A 17483-nucleotide genomic window follows, 5' to 3' on the forward strand; every position below is an offset into this window, starting at 1 on the left:
AATAAATAACCTCATGCCTCCATGCGGTTACCGCTCTCCGCATTGAATTGATCACGCGAAGCAGTGAACTTCTCCGTTACGACATCACACAGATCCATCAGGTCATTGAAGCCCTTCTCCAGAGCCTCGAGGGCAGTAGTAGCATCTGAAACCACGCAGTCAGTACACAATTCAACATTCCGGCGATATACAAGAAAGTAGCAGGTCATACCGGTAGTCTGGATACGGACGTTCATCTTCGGATCCGAGGGGTGGGGGATGGTGTAGCCGCAGAACTCAACGGCGGGGCTATTCAAGTCAGTGACGATGTTCGAAAGATTTGATTTTAATGCTCCCGAGAAAGAAACCGGTGTAACCAAATCCATCCTCGCAATCACAGGCAGCGCGGTATACTCACTTCTTCATAATTGCGTACCGCAGCGCATTGCCCATGGTGTGGCCTTCGCCTTCGAACTGGAATGAAGCGGCAGTTTCGGTGGCGCCCGGAAGCTGGAAATAATGGTATTAGTTTGGTGTTTTTAACCACATAGAGATTGATACTGAGATCAATTTACATATGTCGGGAAGATCAGATACGTACCACGACAATCTGTCTCTCTTCAAGGATGGGGTCGTTGGACTGGGGCAGCTCGGCGGGCTGCTCCTGCTCTGCGTCGACCATGGACTGGTCCAGATCTTGGGAGTGGACGGACTCAGGCATTGTGTTGGATTGGGTGAGAAGTGTGAGGTAGGTGGTAATCTAACAAGTTCGACACTAGGTCGAATGCTGAGCGAATGCGGGAGTTGGGTGGGTGGTTGGTGGTGAGCTGTGTCTGGATTTGCAAGAGGGTGCGTTGAGGTCTTTGCTAGCGTCTAGCTTAGAAGATCGAACTTTTAGTGTAACAAATTTGCGCGATCTGGATCTCCAAGTCGAAGATTATCGCGAAGAAAAAAAGGTGGGTTATCGATAGTCGGGTCTCACCGCCTGCTGTTTTTGTCATCTATAGCACTGCATTGTCGAGATCTTGTCCATTGTGAAGTCATTTGTGAAGATAAAGGATATCATGGTTCTTTTCTAGAAAACCTGCAAGTATAATATTTGTATGACAATGTTATTTGTGTGTCTTGGAGGTTGAAAAGGTCGTACGATGGATCATTATAGCCTGTTCCTGCAACCTTGGAAACATCGTCCATTTACTAATCCCTCAACACGAAGTACATATGCACATGCTTATGTTGGGAACCTGATGCAAGTATATTTTCCAACAGAGCCTCTCCACATGTGAGAATATACTTCTAATAAGTAGGAATACTCTACTCCGTAAGTGCGGAGTACTCTGTGGTATGGAATAACGGCTTTAATAATAGTACAACATATACAATGTTTTATGTAGATTTTTTTACATCTCAGATAGATTAGAAAAAAAAAATCGAATAGTCAGTAGGATCTGAAACAAAGGTGAGATTTATACTTTCAAAGATTTCCCAGGCTGAATCCCCGACCGGGTATTTGTCATTTTTCATAGGCAACACCTTTTGTGATAAAGGGCATGCACCTATGGTCTGTGCATTTACAGGAGAATGGCTAATTTCAGGATGTTATATTATAACTATGTTGTATGGATTTCTTTTTCTTTTTTTTTTTTCTCAAAATAGGGTCTGTCCTGAGTCATGAAAAAAAAAATCTTGTTCTGTTTCAGTTTCGGTTTCAGTGCTATTGGTAGGGTGTTCTACTCGCATGGGACAGGTGTTGGTTGGTGCCCAGGTGATGAGTGGGTGACTTCTTTTGTGGACGCCACACACTAGTGGCCCCCTTTCGATATAAGCGCCCGCGGCGCCATGTTTGACATATAACGCTGTACGAGTGGACGGAGATGTGACTTGTTTTTTCTTTGTGTGCCGAGTGGGAGTTATGATTTGATAAATTTGGGATTTTTGTTATGTTGTATACTATTAGAGAGAAAGGGGTCCACATATATTACTATAAGCGAATTATATACTCCGTATACTATAATTTTAGATAATTATAGGTGACATGTCGGAAACTATTGAATAGTAATACAACATAGTGCGGAGATTTATATTAAAATACTCTTATAAGTTCGATAAATAATAGTAATACATACTACAGTAATAGAAAATGAATTCAAATAAAATGAACGGTGGATCCCCCTGGAACTCCCAGAAACATATCGTGTCTCAGTTGGATCCACCAGTCCACTGTCCGGGTATCTGGTACTTAGCTGGGGTCAGCATTGATGCCTCTTTCCCCTCTTTGTATTTCGTGGCATCAACGTACTGTGTACTTACTCTTAACTTCCTTTTTTTTTAACTTCCCCCTGGATAGCTTGGGCGATCTCTCTCTCTTTTTTTTTCCTCTACGGGCCCAGACTCCTCACCCCCCCCTCCTTCAGGTTTTGTCCATTTCTTTCGCTTGTTACTCTGGACCGTCACACTGCCGCTTGACGCTTAACCGCCCTTCTCACCATCTCTTATACTGGAGATTAGTACTCTCCGACTTGGATATATCAACCGGCCGATCCCACGTTTCGATCTTTCCGGTCCTGCCCGCACTCCGGATGCCCTTGCATCCTGTGAAGGAAATCTATCAACCATTTACGTGATATCCAGAGGGAAATCACAGTATCGACCATGTCCACTGCAGTTGCATCTGCACCGGCCCCCTTGTCATCACCACACCCTACTCGTAACCCTAGCCCGCGAAACCTCCCGGCTTTGGCTCCTCCGAATAACATCCCGTCCAATATATCTCCGCCCCGGATGTCCAAAAGTCCCCAACATGGATCCACGGTACACGGTTCTCCGACCGAGAAGAGAGGTCCAGCATCTCCGTAAGTCGGAAGATTCATATCGGAGCTTCACATACTCACATTATGATCAGATCCCAAGGCAGCGCAGGTCCACAGATTACTGTAAAGAAGGAACCGGGATCCTCCCCACGGATACAGAGTCGGCCCAGGCCTCGGAAATTGGACCTTTCGACTAGTCTTCCATCCTCCAGTGGGTTGTCCGTTCGCGCTCCTGGAGGCCCTTTGACAGCCTCGATGCAACATGTAGGCCTAGCCTGCCTATCACCTGGCTTCCAAACCCACGATCCGGTCATGCGAGAGCAGCTGCAGCGCAGCCTCTCTGTGCGGGATCAGCAACGGTCGATCATTGAGCAGCGCATGCAGAGATCCGCCAAGGACGATGGTCCCGATGGTGTTAAGCCTTCAGAATCGAATTTGATGGGCATGCCCAAGACAAAGCGCAGACCGGCCGGCCTGTCTATTGTTCCTCCATCTGCCTCCCAGTTCGCAAACGAGCGAGTCATCCAATCGGCTCCGCTACACCAGACTTTCACGGGCAGGTACCAGCCACAGCCGCTGACCCGCCATGTTGTCAACCAGAGCCCAACCTTAGGCTCGACTTCCCACATGCATCAACTCCCGGCAACCCAAACAAACAATCGTCTTCCTCCCCTCTCCGACGTCTTCGGCTCCGATGCACTGGGTCGCGACCGCGATTCTGGCCTTGCCAATATCCACCTGAACCCGTCGAGCAACAATTCCTCCCAATCCAACAACTTGGCGCCGATGCCCTCCCCTGGTCTGCCGGGTAGCGTGTCCCAAACCCCCAACCGCCCGCGCGAATACCACTCAGCCGAAGAAGCCGTGCAAGAGATGTCCGGTGGTCGAGAGGAGCTCTTGCCTCGCATTGTACACTATGGAGGTCACCAACCTCCCACTCCGCCATCCCCGCAAATACTTCATGCAGCCCCCAAAACCGCGCCTCTTGCCCCTGAACCCCAAGCGCCACACGGTCCACCTCCTGCCTCTTTTGGTATGTTCGCCCCGTCCGAAGTTACAGCACGTCGGCGCCCTCGGAGCGAGTATGAACATGACAATGGAAGTCCACCACTGGGTCATGGCCCCGACTCTCAATACCGACCTAACCCGGCTTCTATACCCGGTCCACATGCTTCGTTCCCTGGACCTTTCGGCGCAGGAAGAGACTCGCCAGAGACGCAGCGGAGAAAGAAGGATGAATTTCTGGGTCTCTGTGCACGGGCCTGGGATCTGTTCCACTCGTGATATGATATCAATCTGTTAGTTTCAGATGCCTCTTGTAGAGGCCTAGGGTTTGCTCTGCTTCGCGAGTTTCAAGCAATGATGCAACTTGCTTGAACTTATTTGCTAGAAAATGCGCGACCCGACATAACCTCATATTCCTTGATCTATATCGATTCCACCTGAGGAGTCTGGTGCCTTGGATTGCAAAGACCTTTCTTTGGTGCTATAAGTCCTGGGCAATCATTTGGTTCCATTGGCAAGTCCAATCTCAAAAAGATTCAATGCCTGGGCAAATACGAATGTCCATATTCCCCGACTCATCCCGGATGATGGAGTCGTTGAAACCCTACCCACCACACCAATGATGCTTGCATCAATATCATGTTATCTATGTTACGACAGTATCGACAGGGCACATTACCCTGTAAAACTTTGTGCCCGGGTTCCTTTCTGCATCAAGTTTGCTTTGGGCGTTGGAGGTTTCGTGTTTCGTGTTTCGTACTATACCTTTTGGACTTTTTTTTGGGGAGATAAAGCATTATGGTAATGAGTTCTCTGCCTCTTACTGGCCTGTTCCGAATGCCCTCTTTCTGCTATTTGCAGCCTTTTGCTATTGCCATGTTGGCCCTCGGCTCCGAGACTGGTAATCCTAATGCATCACACCTCGACATACGATATACCCGTGGATATGTAGACAGATATTCAATATTTATATGCATAATACTATGTGCTTTTCATTCCCAGATAGCTCAACGCCATGACCCAATATAAAAAACGTCTACTCCAACCTTCTCCTCTTCCCAGCATTAGGCATACCCCCATCCTCACCACCACCCTCCGCCCCCCTCCTCTCCCAAGGCATCTCCTTCCGCTCCTTAGAGGTCAACTTCTTGCGTCTCCTCTCAAGCGCCTTCGCACGCTCCCGTGATCCCATCTCTTCATACTTCCGCTCAAGAACCTGCTTCTGCAACTCCGAGTTCTTGAGATAGTACGGATTGGCCTTCTTGCCCTCCCGAATCAGCTGCTTCTCACGCTTCTTATGCTCAGCTATCACCTCCGCCTCGCGCTTCTTATTCTGTGCAGAACGCAGCTTATCCTGCGCCCGCCGAATCTCCCCCTTAAGCTTCTCCTTCTGCTGAGGATTCTTTGTTTTCCTCATCTGTTCCTTCAAATCATTAAGCTCAGACGCCCGGTACTCGTCAAGGAACGCATACGCCTTCCCGCCGTGCGGGTGCTTTCCGACTCCACTGTGACCCATGACAGCCGCGTCGAAGCGGGGGTCCCTGGAGCGTGGCGCGGGCGGGAGTTCGACTGCCATGCGCTTGCGCGTCACGGCCCGTTTGGACGATTGCTCCATGGGAGCGTGCTTGGATGATCTGCTCTTCTTTTCTTTAGATTTAGATTTGGCGGCTGCTTCGAGCTTTTGTTCACGTGCTTCGCGCAGCTTCGTACGGATCTCGTCGACAGTTGAGGGTGTGGAGTCGTCTTTCGGTGTGCGCTTGTCTTTGCGGTTCTTCTCGCGCATTGAGGCTTGAGCTTTGGCAAGGGCGCCGAAGGAGATGTCTGCTAGTGAGGCTTGGAAGTCCTCGCCGTCGTCGTCGTGGTCGGATTCGGGCTCTTCTTCTTTGTCTGAGTTGCTTGCTTCGGAATCCGAGTCTGTACCTGCATCTTCGGAGTCGGAGCCAATTGGCTGCTAGATTGCTTGTTAGTTGTAGTTCCAAAAAAAAAAAAAACGTATGGGGTTGGCTTACTGATTGGATGGAGCCGTTGGATTCGGCATCAGAGCCAACCTGCGAGTCCTCCTCGGAACCTGATGCCTCATAGTATACCTCATCATCAGCTGGCCGAGCTCGCACTCGGCGATTGAGCATATCGGAAATAGCCATTTTGTTGCTGTAATTGGAAACCCCCGCAGAGGAAGAAGAACTGCAAAAAGAAAAATATTGCCGCACGGGGCGGTCAGAGCGATAAGAACTGATTAGATATTTTTCGCGATGCCCCGATACTGCGAACCTTGAACGCTCTTAGCCAATTTGTTTTTGTTGTTCTATAGATGTCCCTGCATTTTCTGCGCAGTCGAGACTTCCCTCTTTTCTCACTCGCAAATTTATCATCGCCTCACTCTCAGCCTCTTCCCAGAGCAGCCAATCAGGTATTGCCTCCACTACCATTCGCTACGTGGGTAGCATATTCGCCAATTGTTGATTTGTTCTAATTTATATTTTAAACAGATTCTTGCAGTTCCAAAACCTGGCGCTCTGAAATCCCGTCTGAGATTTTCTACTTTCCTCGTGTCACGGCCAACCTCCTTCAAGCTATCTCGCGCAAACAAAAGAACGCAGCGAGCGTCTAACGCCGCAGATCTTGAATATCAGCCGAGTTTGACCCCCCAGTATGCCGATTCAGCCGATTATGCGATGAAAATGAACCCTGCATCAGCACAAAATGGACGGGGGAGCAGCCGGCCGGCTCCCTCGCACGGCTCTTGGGACCGCAATGCGCCTCCTCGGGATACACATCGGGGTGCGGGATACGGGGACTATCCTGTACAAAACAATCCTCAGCAGACGCGGTACGACCCTACGACGAATATGAACTCGAGTTTTGGGTATCAGATCCCACAGGCCTATCAATCTGGGGGCCATGCTCCTGCCATGCAACAGTATGGTCAACCGCAAATGCCCTCAGAACAAGGCCAACAACAATTTGGGACTTTTATTAATTTGCCACAGGACCAAATGGCTATGGATCAGGCTTTCGTCCAAATGGCACAGGCTATGCCCTGGATGTGTCCACCCTTTGATAGCGGGGTGCCATTTCCACCCCCATTTCCGCTCTTCCCTCTCGATATGAATACCCCACCACCCTTCCAGAACACCCGACCCATGAGTACAATGACCGGCAACGCAGGGAAACGGTTCACACCTGATCATCAAAGACAACGTTCGCCAACACCGCCAGTCAAAGTCCCGCTTCCGACACTGCAATACACAAATCAAGCATCACTGAAGCCAGAGAAGACCGAAAAGCGACCACTTCTCGTCATCCTTGATCTCAATGGCACCCTCATCTACCGCAAGCTACGCAAATTCCCACCGAGATTTGCCAGGCGCACCGGTTTAGATCACTTCCTAGCCACGCTGATTAAAGACTACAAAGTCATGATTTGGTCCAGCTCCCAACCCCCGACTGTAAACGCAGTCTGCGAGCAGATCTTCCCAGGCCCCATGCATGATGCTCTCGTTGCCCTCTGGGGACGCGACAAATTCGGCCTCACCGCCGGCCAATACAACAAAAAGCTCCAGGTCTATAAAGAGCTACACAAAGTCTGGGCTGAAGCAAATATCCAAGCCGCATTTCCGGGCAATGAGCATCTAAAAGATCCCCCAGCCTCATCATCAACCAATGAACCGCCACATAAGAACCGCAGTCAAAAGCTCCGCCAGGCTGAGGCTGCAAAGCTCCCCGCGGGCCACCGCTGGGATCAAACGAACACCATTCTCATTGACGACAGCAAGCTCAAGGCTTCCAGCGAGCCGTTCAATATCCTCGAGATTCCGGAGTTCAACGACGACCCCACTATCGATGAGACTAAACTCTTCACTAAGGTTCTCAACCGCCTCGATTATCTTGCCCACCACGACGACGTGAGCAAGGTCCTATACGCCTGGAATGAGCGCGTAGACAAGGGCGAGGGTACTATTCTCGAATTGGATATTGGGCTCCACGAGGATTCTGTCGACAATGAGGAGGGTGGCATGAGTCTCCTCCCAAAGCAGCCGAATGCCCACTCTAATGGCCATCCCATGGCGGTCGGTGGCGCGGGGGCTATTCCTGCTCCTACAAATGCCAAGCCAAAGGCCAAGAAGAATAAGAAGGCTAAGGCCAGAGAAAAAGCGAACGCCGCCAATAATACAACTACGGCCCCAAACACCGCGGATATAAACCCCACAACCGCCAATACTGCAGCCACCAATCCGCCGGCAAAAAAGAACCCGAAGGCCCCCAAAACCGAAGAACAAAAAGCCGAAATCAAACTGTCCCGCAAAGCGCGTAAAAGAGCCAAACAAGCAGCCCTGCTAGAAGAAGCTCGCGCCGCAAAGGCCACCGCCGAAGCCCAATACCTAAAAACCCATGGCGTGCCCATGCCAAGCCACGACGATGTAACAAGCAATCAAGTCGTCGCTAGTATCGAGTTAGGCTTAGACGGTAACAAGGACGAGCTAGATGGAAACGGCCACCGTAACGCTCCAGCCGGCAAAGGCCCGAAACCCAAGAATCGCGGACGGAAGGCTGCCAGCAAAAGGGCCAAGTTGCAAGCTGGTCCCCCCAATCCTCCTAAATCTAAGACTACCAGTCCGGTAGAGCCTAGATACAACTTCCGAAAAAGGATTTTGCATCCTCCTGGCCCTGATGATGAACAGACTTCTGGAGATGCGCCTGTTTCTACCTCTGCTTCTATCTCTGGCTCTGCCTCTGGTTCCCGGGGAGCCTTCAAATCCGCCTCTGCTGCAGCTCACGCCGTTAACGCCGCAAAAATCGTGACAAGCGGATCATCACCCGAGTCCGAGTACCTCCCTCCAGATGTGGATATTACTGAGGGTATGGAACTGGATTTGGCTGAGTATGTTCCGCCAGATGTGGTGACTGCAGCGGGAACCAAGCATAAACGGTCCCTGTCACCGGCTTCGTCGGTTGATTCGACTAACTCCCTGCTTGATCGTCTTGAAGAGGGACTTGGGATTATCAAGCGTTGAGTTGGTTTAGCTGTTTTCATGGTTGATGCGCAGGTCCTAAACGTTTGGGATCTTTTTGTTTTGCCCTTAGCTTGTTTCTAGATATCCCGTATGTGTATTGTTACTCTTTGAGGGTTTGAATGAGTAGGTAGTTTGATCAAGGCGTTTCAAAATACTACATGTATCGTTAAAACATTGGCCTACCATATCATACTAGTCTTGTTTATCATGTAGATCAAGTACGGAGTAGACCGGTAAGGAAGAACAAATGTAAATACAGGTCCCTATCAATATGCTAATAATTTCGTTCCTATAGCTACATCTATCGAGGTCAGCCCCCTTCCTTGAATCTGGATACCTGATTCACAATTGCATGAAACATTCTCCACGGTCTGCAGAACATAATCAGAAATGGCCAAAGTCCCACTCCATCGGGCGTATCCCACTGGCTGCCGAATTGCTTTCTCTAAATTCCCCCAGGTCCGACACAGGCATAGTCCAGAGCCATGTATCAGCTCTCAATCCCTCATTCGGTGTGATCACATGAATGGCTGCACATGGTCATCATGTTGTCCGAGAGAAGTGTTCGCTTGATTCGGTGCTGTTTGCCCATAATTTGGTGCACTCTGTCCTCCATCCAGTGTGTTAATTGAGGCTTGTGCTGGAGTCACGAATATCTCTAGAGGCTGCAGGTCTGCACTTCTCCGGTCTGTAGAATCCAGGGATTTATCAAAAAGTTGACCTGGTGTCCTTAGACTTGATCCACAATCAAATTGCAATATTTCCCACATTAGCTTTGTGCTGAGACGGATCAATGGTCTCTCATTGCCATCACATGATTCATCACTTGATGAGGCTATCTGAATAGCCTGTTCTAATTTTTTGGACTGGGAATATGTTAGGATATGCACTTTGCAGCCGGTATATTGATCTTACCAAATCTCTGCACAGACTCGAGAACCCAAAGCCTTCTAGGGATCTTTTAAATTTGCCCAGATCTGTATTAGATTTTATTTTCAGTCGCATGTCTGCAGAATATGAAAAGTAAAGATAGATGGTAGCTGAGATGGCCGTGATATGTGCGAACAACGGATCTGTCAGTTGAATGCGCTTTTCTGCAACCATGTCGATCATACGCACGATCCAGGTCGCATGCAACAGAACCGAGTCAGAGGATCGTCTCCAGAATGTGTTTGGGATGTTTAGTTTCTGGTCGCGTTGTGACGCTGTAATAGAAATGAACGGGTGATTCAACAGAATATGACAGCCGTGGTAGATGAATTGATTTTTCAACCAAGGTATCCAATAGGATAGACGTTGTTGAATCTCCTCGGGATCACGAGCGAAAAACCCCGCTGAATCGTATCGGTGGCATGCTGGAATTATATTCTCTACCTCGAGAAGCTCGGATTGGAGTGAAGTATATGTTGAGGTTGGGAGCCAAGGGCTCTGTATTCCAGTCAGTTTGCATTGTGAGACGTAAGCTCGAAGTTGGCTCCAAATCCATCCAAGATGAATTGTGTAGCACCATATACCACGATAGGCTGGTTCTGCACCGGTATGATCCGGGGTGAAAGCTGGGGTTGGAAAACATTGACAATCGAATTCACAAAGATTGCATCTCAGATATGGTGGCGGGTCATTATCTCGTATTGGAGGACAGAGTAGATCTCTGTTAAGCCCATGACATTGTTCCAGCAGCTGAAGACTCCAGTAAACTCTTTTCTTCCGCCCTTCTGAGGAGTCGTCGTCTTTATATGTGTGTGCTCAATCTAGTTGGGCTGATTGACAAAGCTCGAGACCGAGACGAAGGTGAAATTGTCCGAGGTTTGTCTGCCCATTTAGAATATTGTTAACATCTACCAGTCAACGGCCACGCGCGATAACATTGAACTTACTTAGAATAAAGGAAAAGGAAAGTAGACACAGGCTTTCGATCGTCGAGAGACCTACTGTACCGTTCGCAATTCGAAGCATAATCTGACTTCTAGCGCGGTTGCTATAATGTAGTTGGTCCAACTCTTGGAGGAAGCAAGAGGTCAAGGCTAGAATAGCACAAGCTAACTTCTCGCTGATTGTGTCATAAGGCAAGAGGGTGTCACGGTCGACACACCAAATAGGCTGTCGATGAAAATGTCTAAAATGTCTTCGGTTGCTTCTATTGTTGCTAGGGATGCTTGAGGCTGGTTACGGGCAGCACTCAGCACATCCAGCAAACTTTCAACTTGTAAAAAGAGGTTCTGCTCGGCAGCAAAGGATAGCGCGGCTCCATGCTTATACTGACCGTGAAAGTAATACAGAAACTTGATGAGTGTTTTGTATGGATGACGATTGGCCCGGACCAAGGCGTAAATGTCCCTTTGGTGGCAAAAGCATGATGCGATGATCCACAGGATCTCAATAGGTAGTTGGGTGATTGCCATTACGGGGAAGTAGATGAATTCAATTTCGTAAGTGTATGTACATACAGGGGAAGTTGAAAATACGTAGAAGTGTATATAGTAGATTTGGCTCCAGAGGCTCTAAGCCGTATGTGTTTAGCGTGATAAGCGATGTTCCCTTCATCGTTGAACGAGGAGGGAGGACTGAAGCTGACTTGATACTAAAAGCTTACTGTACGGAGTAAAAGGTAAGTGTAATTTGCAAGAAGAACTCGCTGTTTAACCCTGAATGCTAACAATGTTTAGTAAGCGACAGTTAATAAACATATATGTGATTTTGGATCTTAACGATATAATATTTCATTCTTGAAGCTGTATCTACCAAGAAAGTTCTGCCTTTTGACAAGTCAAGGAAGAACAAAACTTCAAATCTTCCCTTGTGCATGTCTGTTTCGATATCTGTCGAGCAGGCCATATTTCCTTCCCAGCTTCTTCTTCCTGCTTTCTATGAGTTTGAAGATGCTTCCGTACTGACTCCTGGAAGAACCGAGGACCACTCTCCAATCTTGGGTGCATTTCACCGTTCACGAAGACTCCCGCGTTCAGATTTTTCTGCGCATTGTTACAAAGCCACTTATCCTCGGATAAGATTCGCTCAAACATTGAGTCAATCCTTTCAAAGTCTTTGTCACTCACATCCTTGTGTCTGTATACTTCATACTCCATTGAGCAATGGTTCGCGGATGTCGGTACATAGCGCATCATATAGAAGAAGTGAGGCCTAGACGACTATTATTTCAGGATTTGGTAAGACCAAGTAAGGAAACCCTACGTGACAGTCATGCAAGCGTTAGGGAAGTAGTTGCTCACGACAAGCAGACCTTCACTTTCCTGGTCAGGAGTAGTACCGGCGAAGTGCTGGATGTTGCCACCTTTATTTTCCACTTTATAGGCTTGCAGATCAGCTACAGTTCCAACATCTGGATGCGCAGTAGGGCAATGATAACATTCATTGTAATTATCTCCAAGGGTCTTCCAATTGTAATCACCGCTCATACCCCTGGTATGGTCGAATTTATAGTCGTCGAAGTCGAATCGCTCATGTCTTGGAAGCTGGTCAATACCTTCGAAATCCTCCGACCAAGGGATTCTAGGTTTCTCAGAACTATCAAGGTTGACCCATATAAATCCTTTAGCATCGACCAATACATGGATAGGGAGGAGTCCATTTTGCGATTTGTCGAATCCCTTCATGTCTTGGTATTACGGTGCTTTGGCGAGTTTTCCATTCAGACCATACGACCAGCCATGATACTGACATGACAGAATACTCGATTGACCCTTTTCCTCTGTCACAATTGGGAAGGCGCGATGTCTGCAGATATTATGGAACCCGTTGATAGTTCTCTCCCTGTCTCGTCATAAAAAGAATTGGAATCCAGCCTCCTCGAATCTCACCCAGTCACCAGCGTTAGTGAAACGTAACCGATGTGTGGCAAGGATCCACCGCTTGGAGAAGATTGCTCTTCGCTCCAACTCGTAAAGTTCTGGAGACTTATACCAGACAGATGGTAGAGCGCGGAAGGTTTTATCTGAATTGAGGCGGTCATTTGCCTTGCCTCGGCTGATGTGAATCCATAAAAACACAGATAATGCTATGAAAAACGCAAGAGATAAAGGAAACAGTTGTGATTGGGTGTCAAACATGATTGGCACTTGAAGCTTCGCGATGAGTGGTCGTGTGAACGTCGGTTGGTATTTTGGGTGTGTATTCTATATATATGCGACGACCTACATTAGTGATAGGAACTAAACACCGAAAAAGCCGTCCACATGATCGGCGATATCTACCCAAGACCCCAAATCTGGCCAAAAGTGTGTCCTCGTGTTTATTTGGTTTATGCACTGGACTCGGTACAGACGGAGTAAAGGAGTCCCAATACCCCCACATAGTCGCACATGACCGGCGAAAGAGTAGTTTCTCCGTGATAAGTCGGGACACGGTAGATAGTCTACATGACCTTTTCAAATTACAGCTACGCTAGGTTGAAGAGCATATAGCATATAGGTCATTTTTTACCATGTGGTAGGTAATACAAGCTCCACAAAGCGCGCTGGGACAGGTATGTACGTAGTCAACGACTTCAATCTCTTGTCAGAAACAAGCATCCTGTCAAGCTCGCTCACTCCACGGGCACCTAGGAGCGCCATGAGCCTAGACAAGTCTTGTACCGAGATATTTGTTAGACAATGGCTGAAAGCGGATAAGGGAAACTGGAGAAACCTCCAAGAGTAACTCACATCGATACTATTGTACATTGGTGTAGCCGTGGCTAAGATATTATCGAAGACTTGTTGGAGAACTGTAGAAATGGCCGAACTTGTGTTCTTGACGGTGTGTACTTCATCGGCAATTAGAGTGCCGAATATTCTAGTATGTCGCTTTGTCGATTTAGCACATATCTTAGGCCTGGAGGAAACCTCACATTGCTCATAGCAGCCGTGCTTAGATGTCTGCCGTCTCCGATTTCTTTCCGCATAGTAGTGTCTGTGTGACTGAGCACTGGCTTGGAAAATGGCTAGTGGCCAAGTAAAAGGATACTGTCTAAAAGGAAGATATATATTTTGAAAATGTTTGCTGGTATAATAGTCGGCCGTACAAGTGACCTTCTGATGTCTTTTGAGTGGTCTTTTGAGTGTTCTTTCTGTTTAGATATCTTGTTAGTTTTATAGTTGACTTAGAATAAGGCGGAAAGGCTTTGTGAAATGGACGTTTCCAAGTACAACCTTTGATTTGAGCTCTCCGAAGTAGAGACAGGGCCCGTAGGTATAATATAAGCCTGCTTTGGTCCAAGTTGAGATTATAAAAGCTGATCATGAAGACACAGAATGACTGGAATATAAATATGGGGCCTCTGTTGTGGCTACTAGCAAGGGAAGGAAGAGGAAGAAGAAACACTATTCACTAATCTAGCAAAGAGCAGGGGATTTATACTATGCAGACAAGCTTGACAAACAAACTGCTCAGTCTGCAAACAACGAGAGATGGGATATTCCGGAAGCCTTTATCCGGAGCTCAAAGAATCAATAAACAGAAATTCAAAATAGATACAGAAAAGCCAAGTACCTGGAAGTAAACGATTGGGAGAAGTCACTAGCACTTGACTAACATCACAGTTTGGTGCTACAAGTGGCAACACTTGGAATCCCAAATTTGGATATATCTTCCTTAGTCTCACCATCGATTGCTAGCTCGGCTAAGACACGTCCAAAGGCCGGGGCGAATTTGAAAGCGTGAGCCGCTCCTAGGCCAACAATGATATCGGGATGACTGGTTAATGGGCTGATGATGAATTGGCGATCAGGTGTAATCGTATACTGGCAGGTCACCGTACGGAGTGGCTGAAGTTCCTTCTCAGGTATGAAATTGGCGAGAAATTCTACCAGCTTATTCTGAAGCTGCGCCGAGGGGACAAATGCCCGCTCTTCGGGGGTCATGAAATTGAGGGACGTATCTCGTGCTGCCTTGATTGTCGGCTCACCGTAGCAAGGGAAGCCATAGAAAGATTTCTGGCCAAACCAAATCCATGTCGGGAATCGAGTTGCTTCGAAGACTGAAGCATCTGGTGGTTTGAAGTATGTAACCTGCTCCTGCATCACAGAAAGCGGGATATGCACGCCGAGGGGGGCGGATAGCTTATTCGTCCAGGCGTCAGTTGTGAGGATAACTTTCGAGGCATGGAATTGTCCTCTTGACGTCTGAATAATAGTCCCTCGACCAGAGGAATATTTAGGCGTGACTCGCTCAACGCGCATATTTGCCTTTAGCACGGCGCCTTTTTGGAACGCCAGGCTCTGCATGGTAGCGTCCGAGCGGGATGCATGAGCGATCCCCGTATCGGGCGTATACACAGTGGCGACGGTATCGGGGATATCGAATTGAGGCCAGCGCTTTGTTACCTCCTTAGAAGAAAGAAGCTCGTACGGCACACTGTTCGCCTTTGGGCTGGTTGTGTAACTTTCAACTGGGAGTGGTCCGTCTTTTGGCATAAATACCACACCACCAGTAATGCTCAACAAATCTTGACCGGTCATCCTTTCTAGCTCGGCCCAATCCCGATATGCTGATTTGGCGAGGGCAACATATTCACTTGCAGAGTTGGACGTTCTCACAATGCGATACGTATCGTGAGAAGCCCCGCGCACATGGCCGAGCTCAAATTGTTCGAATGCGATTGTTCTTGCGCCTTTTAGAGCTGACTGGTATGCCGCTGCACTGCCTAGGACACCAAGGCCCACGATGGCGACGTCAAAATGTTCCATGTTTCTCGTTGCTGAAATGAAGACAGAAAAGTGCGAGCTTCCCAATAACTTGATGCATTTTTGCCTACATCACCAAGCATTTATAGTCTCTTCATCACGGTAATCCCACTTGTTAACTGTCTAATCTCATTGAAGAGTAGGGTTAGGATGGTCAGATGACCGGAGAAGTGAGCTTCACTTCTCCGGTGCTCCGCTTCCCCACTTCTTCAAGTGTTGATCTATGTTGTATCTACTCCGTAGGAGCAACGATACCCCCATTGGGGCAATTTAATCAATGACCAATAGATATTCTATACACCAAGTGTCCCCCTTTGCCACAACACTATCGAAAATCGTAATGCGCGTGTCCTATCTTAGACTTCCGGTCTTTGCTATCTTTACCATTGTGATATACGATTTCGTGGATATAGAACACGAAGCTCTTTTATCGACACTTCATATATCTCCCTTCCTGCTATGTCATGAATCCAGCCAAAGGTTCTCGATCACCCACGACTTGTGGCGAATCCCTGCGGTTATGATCATTTTTCTCTTCCGGTCACGTGTAGAACCCAATAGCCCTAATATAGTTAATAAGTCGGCCTTGATAAGAATGCCATTCTGGTTAGCCCTATCTTTGGAGATATTAGAGTGGAATGGGGAAATTGTGATTCTTTCGGCACTTATAAAAGGGGGTTTGGACCTCGGAATGTGCTCACCATAAACCGCTCTTTTGAGCGTCAATACCAACCTCTAATTTTCGAGCATCCTTGATTCAAGATGGCACTCAATACCGATCTCAAGAATCATGAGCTTCTGGAAGCTACACCTCAGGATCAGCCACTACAGGGAGAAATTATTGCCTCAGAATATGCGGATACAGACCCCGTCCTTGTCGCGAAAATGAAACTAGTTAATAATGTTCGTTCCTACACATCCAGAAAAGCATTCTATATCTTATACAGTCTAGGCCATTGACGAAATTGGATTCACCAATTACCATATAAAGCTTTTCTGTCTCAATGGCTTTGGGTAAAACGCGTGCAGCCCACAGTATCTATTGGAGCTTCACTGATATTTCCTAGTTATGCGAGGATGAGAAGGTGGTAAAGACATTAAAACATATCGCCGAAAAATACAACCGAACTTGCAGTATCACACTCGAGCAATTGCAAAGTTACGGGAAAATCAACCGTTCCCAAGGAAGGAAGTGTGAGTGGCTTTTCGAAGTCGAAAGACACTACAAAGGCCTGTTTGCCACGAAAAGAATGTATACTTCCATGACACTCATTTGGCTTTCTTGGTCAGTCATTGGGTTAGCTTACCCTCTCTTCTATATATTCCTTCCTGACTACATCACAAGTCGAGGTGCAAGCTTTGAAGAGAATTCGCCTTATAGAACCTGGAGAAATTATGCAATTACAAACTCTCTAGCTATTCCGGGGCCAATAATAGCTGCATTCCTGTGTCGTCTGAGGCCCTTGGGCAGGAAGTATACAATGCTCATTGGGGCTTTGCTTGCAAGTATGAATTTATACTGATATTTATTGCCCAACCAAAGACTAACGAGTTCTATAGTGACTTTCTTTTTTGCATATTCAGCTGTCAAAAGTCCGGCGCAGGACCTTGGGTTCAACTGTGCCGCCTCTGTCTGTATCAATATTTATTACGGGTATCAATATTTATTACGGAACACTCTACGCCTACACGCCTGAGGTACTTCCTTCCGCCCATGGTGCTACGGGGAATGGCACTGCCGTTGCTTTGAATCGTTTCATGGGAATCATGGCTGTGGTTATTGGTACTTTTTCCAACACCGCAACTTCTGTGTCGATCTATTTATGTGCGGCTTTATTTGCGGTATTGGCTGTAAATAGTGTGGTACTGCCTTTTGAGTCGGTTGGGGAAGGGGTTGTGTCGAGGGCATTCGACTTCAATCTGGGGATTACACTTGATATCTGCTCTTCTCAGATACCATTCTGAGTTGGGAGTATACGAATGTGAGGGCGCGA

At 47.6% G+C, this 17483-nt stretch overlaps 6 protein-coding genes across 6 annotated transcripts; 2 read left to right on the forward strand and 4 right to left on the reverse strand.

The window, feature by feature from the left end:
- Nucleotides 1-11: 11 nt before the first annotated feature.
- PGRI_068160 (DNA-directed RNA polymerase core subunit RPC19) lies at nt 12-700 on the reverse strand (the record flags this gene model as incomplete). Its single annotated transcript, XM_040794530.1, has 4 exons — nt 12-145; nt 212-288; nt 398-489; nt 581-700. The coding sequence occupies 4 exons, from the start codon at nt 698-700 to the stop codon at nt 12-14; spliced, it is 423 nt and encodes a 140-aa protein (XP_040649780.1).
- Nucleotides 701-2873: 2173 nt separating this feature from the next.
- Nucleotides 2874-4073, forward strand: PGRI_068170 (uncharacterized protein; the record flags this gene model as incomplete). Its single annotated transcript, XM_040794531.1, has 1 exon — nt 2874-4073. The coding sequence occupies one exon, from the start codon at nt 2874-2876 to the stop codon at nt 4071-4073; it is 1200 nt and encodes a 399-aa protein (XP_040649781.1).
- Nucleotides 4074-4830: 757 nt separating this feature from the next.
- Nucleotides 4831-5938, reverse strand: rrp36 (putative pre-rRNA processing protein; the record flags this gene model as incomplete). Its single annotated transcript, XM_040794532.1, has 2 exons — nt 4831-5745; nt 5804-5938. 2 exons carry the CDS (start codon nt 5936-5938, stop codon nt 4831-4833), a joined length of 1050 nt encoding a protein of 349 aa, XP_040649782.1.
- Nucleotides 5939-6475: 537 nt separating this feature from the next.
- PGRI_068190 (NIF domain protein) lies at nt 6476-8809 on the forward strand (the record flags this gene model as incomplete). Its single annotated transcript, XM_040794533.1, has 1 exon — nt 6476-8809. One exon carries the CDS (start codon nt 6476-6478, stop codon nt 8807-8809), a length of 2334 nt encoding a protein of 777 aa, XP_040649783.1.
- A 3188-nt stretch (nt 8810-11997) lies between these two features.
- PGRI_068200 (uncharacterized protein) lies at nt 11998-12423 on the reverse strand (the record flags this gene model as incomplete). The annotated part of the gene is made up of 1 exon (XM_040794534.1): nt 11998-12423. One exon carries the CDS (start codon nt 12421-12423, stop codon nt 11998-12000), a length of 426 nt encoding a protein of 141 aa, XP_040649784.1.
- Nucleotides 12424-14340: 1917 nt separating this feature from the next.
- Nucleotides 14341-15492, reverse strand: PGRI_068210 (FAD dependent oxidoreductase; the record flags this gene model as incomplete). Its single annotated transcript, XM_040794535.1, has 1 exon — nt 14341-15492. The coding sequence occupies one exon, from the start codon at nt 15490-15492 to the stop codon at nt 14341-14343; it is 1152 nt and encodes a 383-aa protein (XP_040649785.1).
- Between the last annotated feature and the right edge of the window lie 1991 nt (nt 15493-17483).

This window comes from Penicillium griseofulvum (assembly GCF_001561935.1).
Source record: "Penicillium griseofulvum strain PG3 chromosome Unknown contig_91, whole genome shotgun sequence".
Taxonomy (NCBI): domain Eukaryota; kingdom Fungi; phylum Ascomycota; class Eurotiomycetes; order Eurotiales; family Aspergillaceae; genus Penicillium; species Penicillium griseofulvum.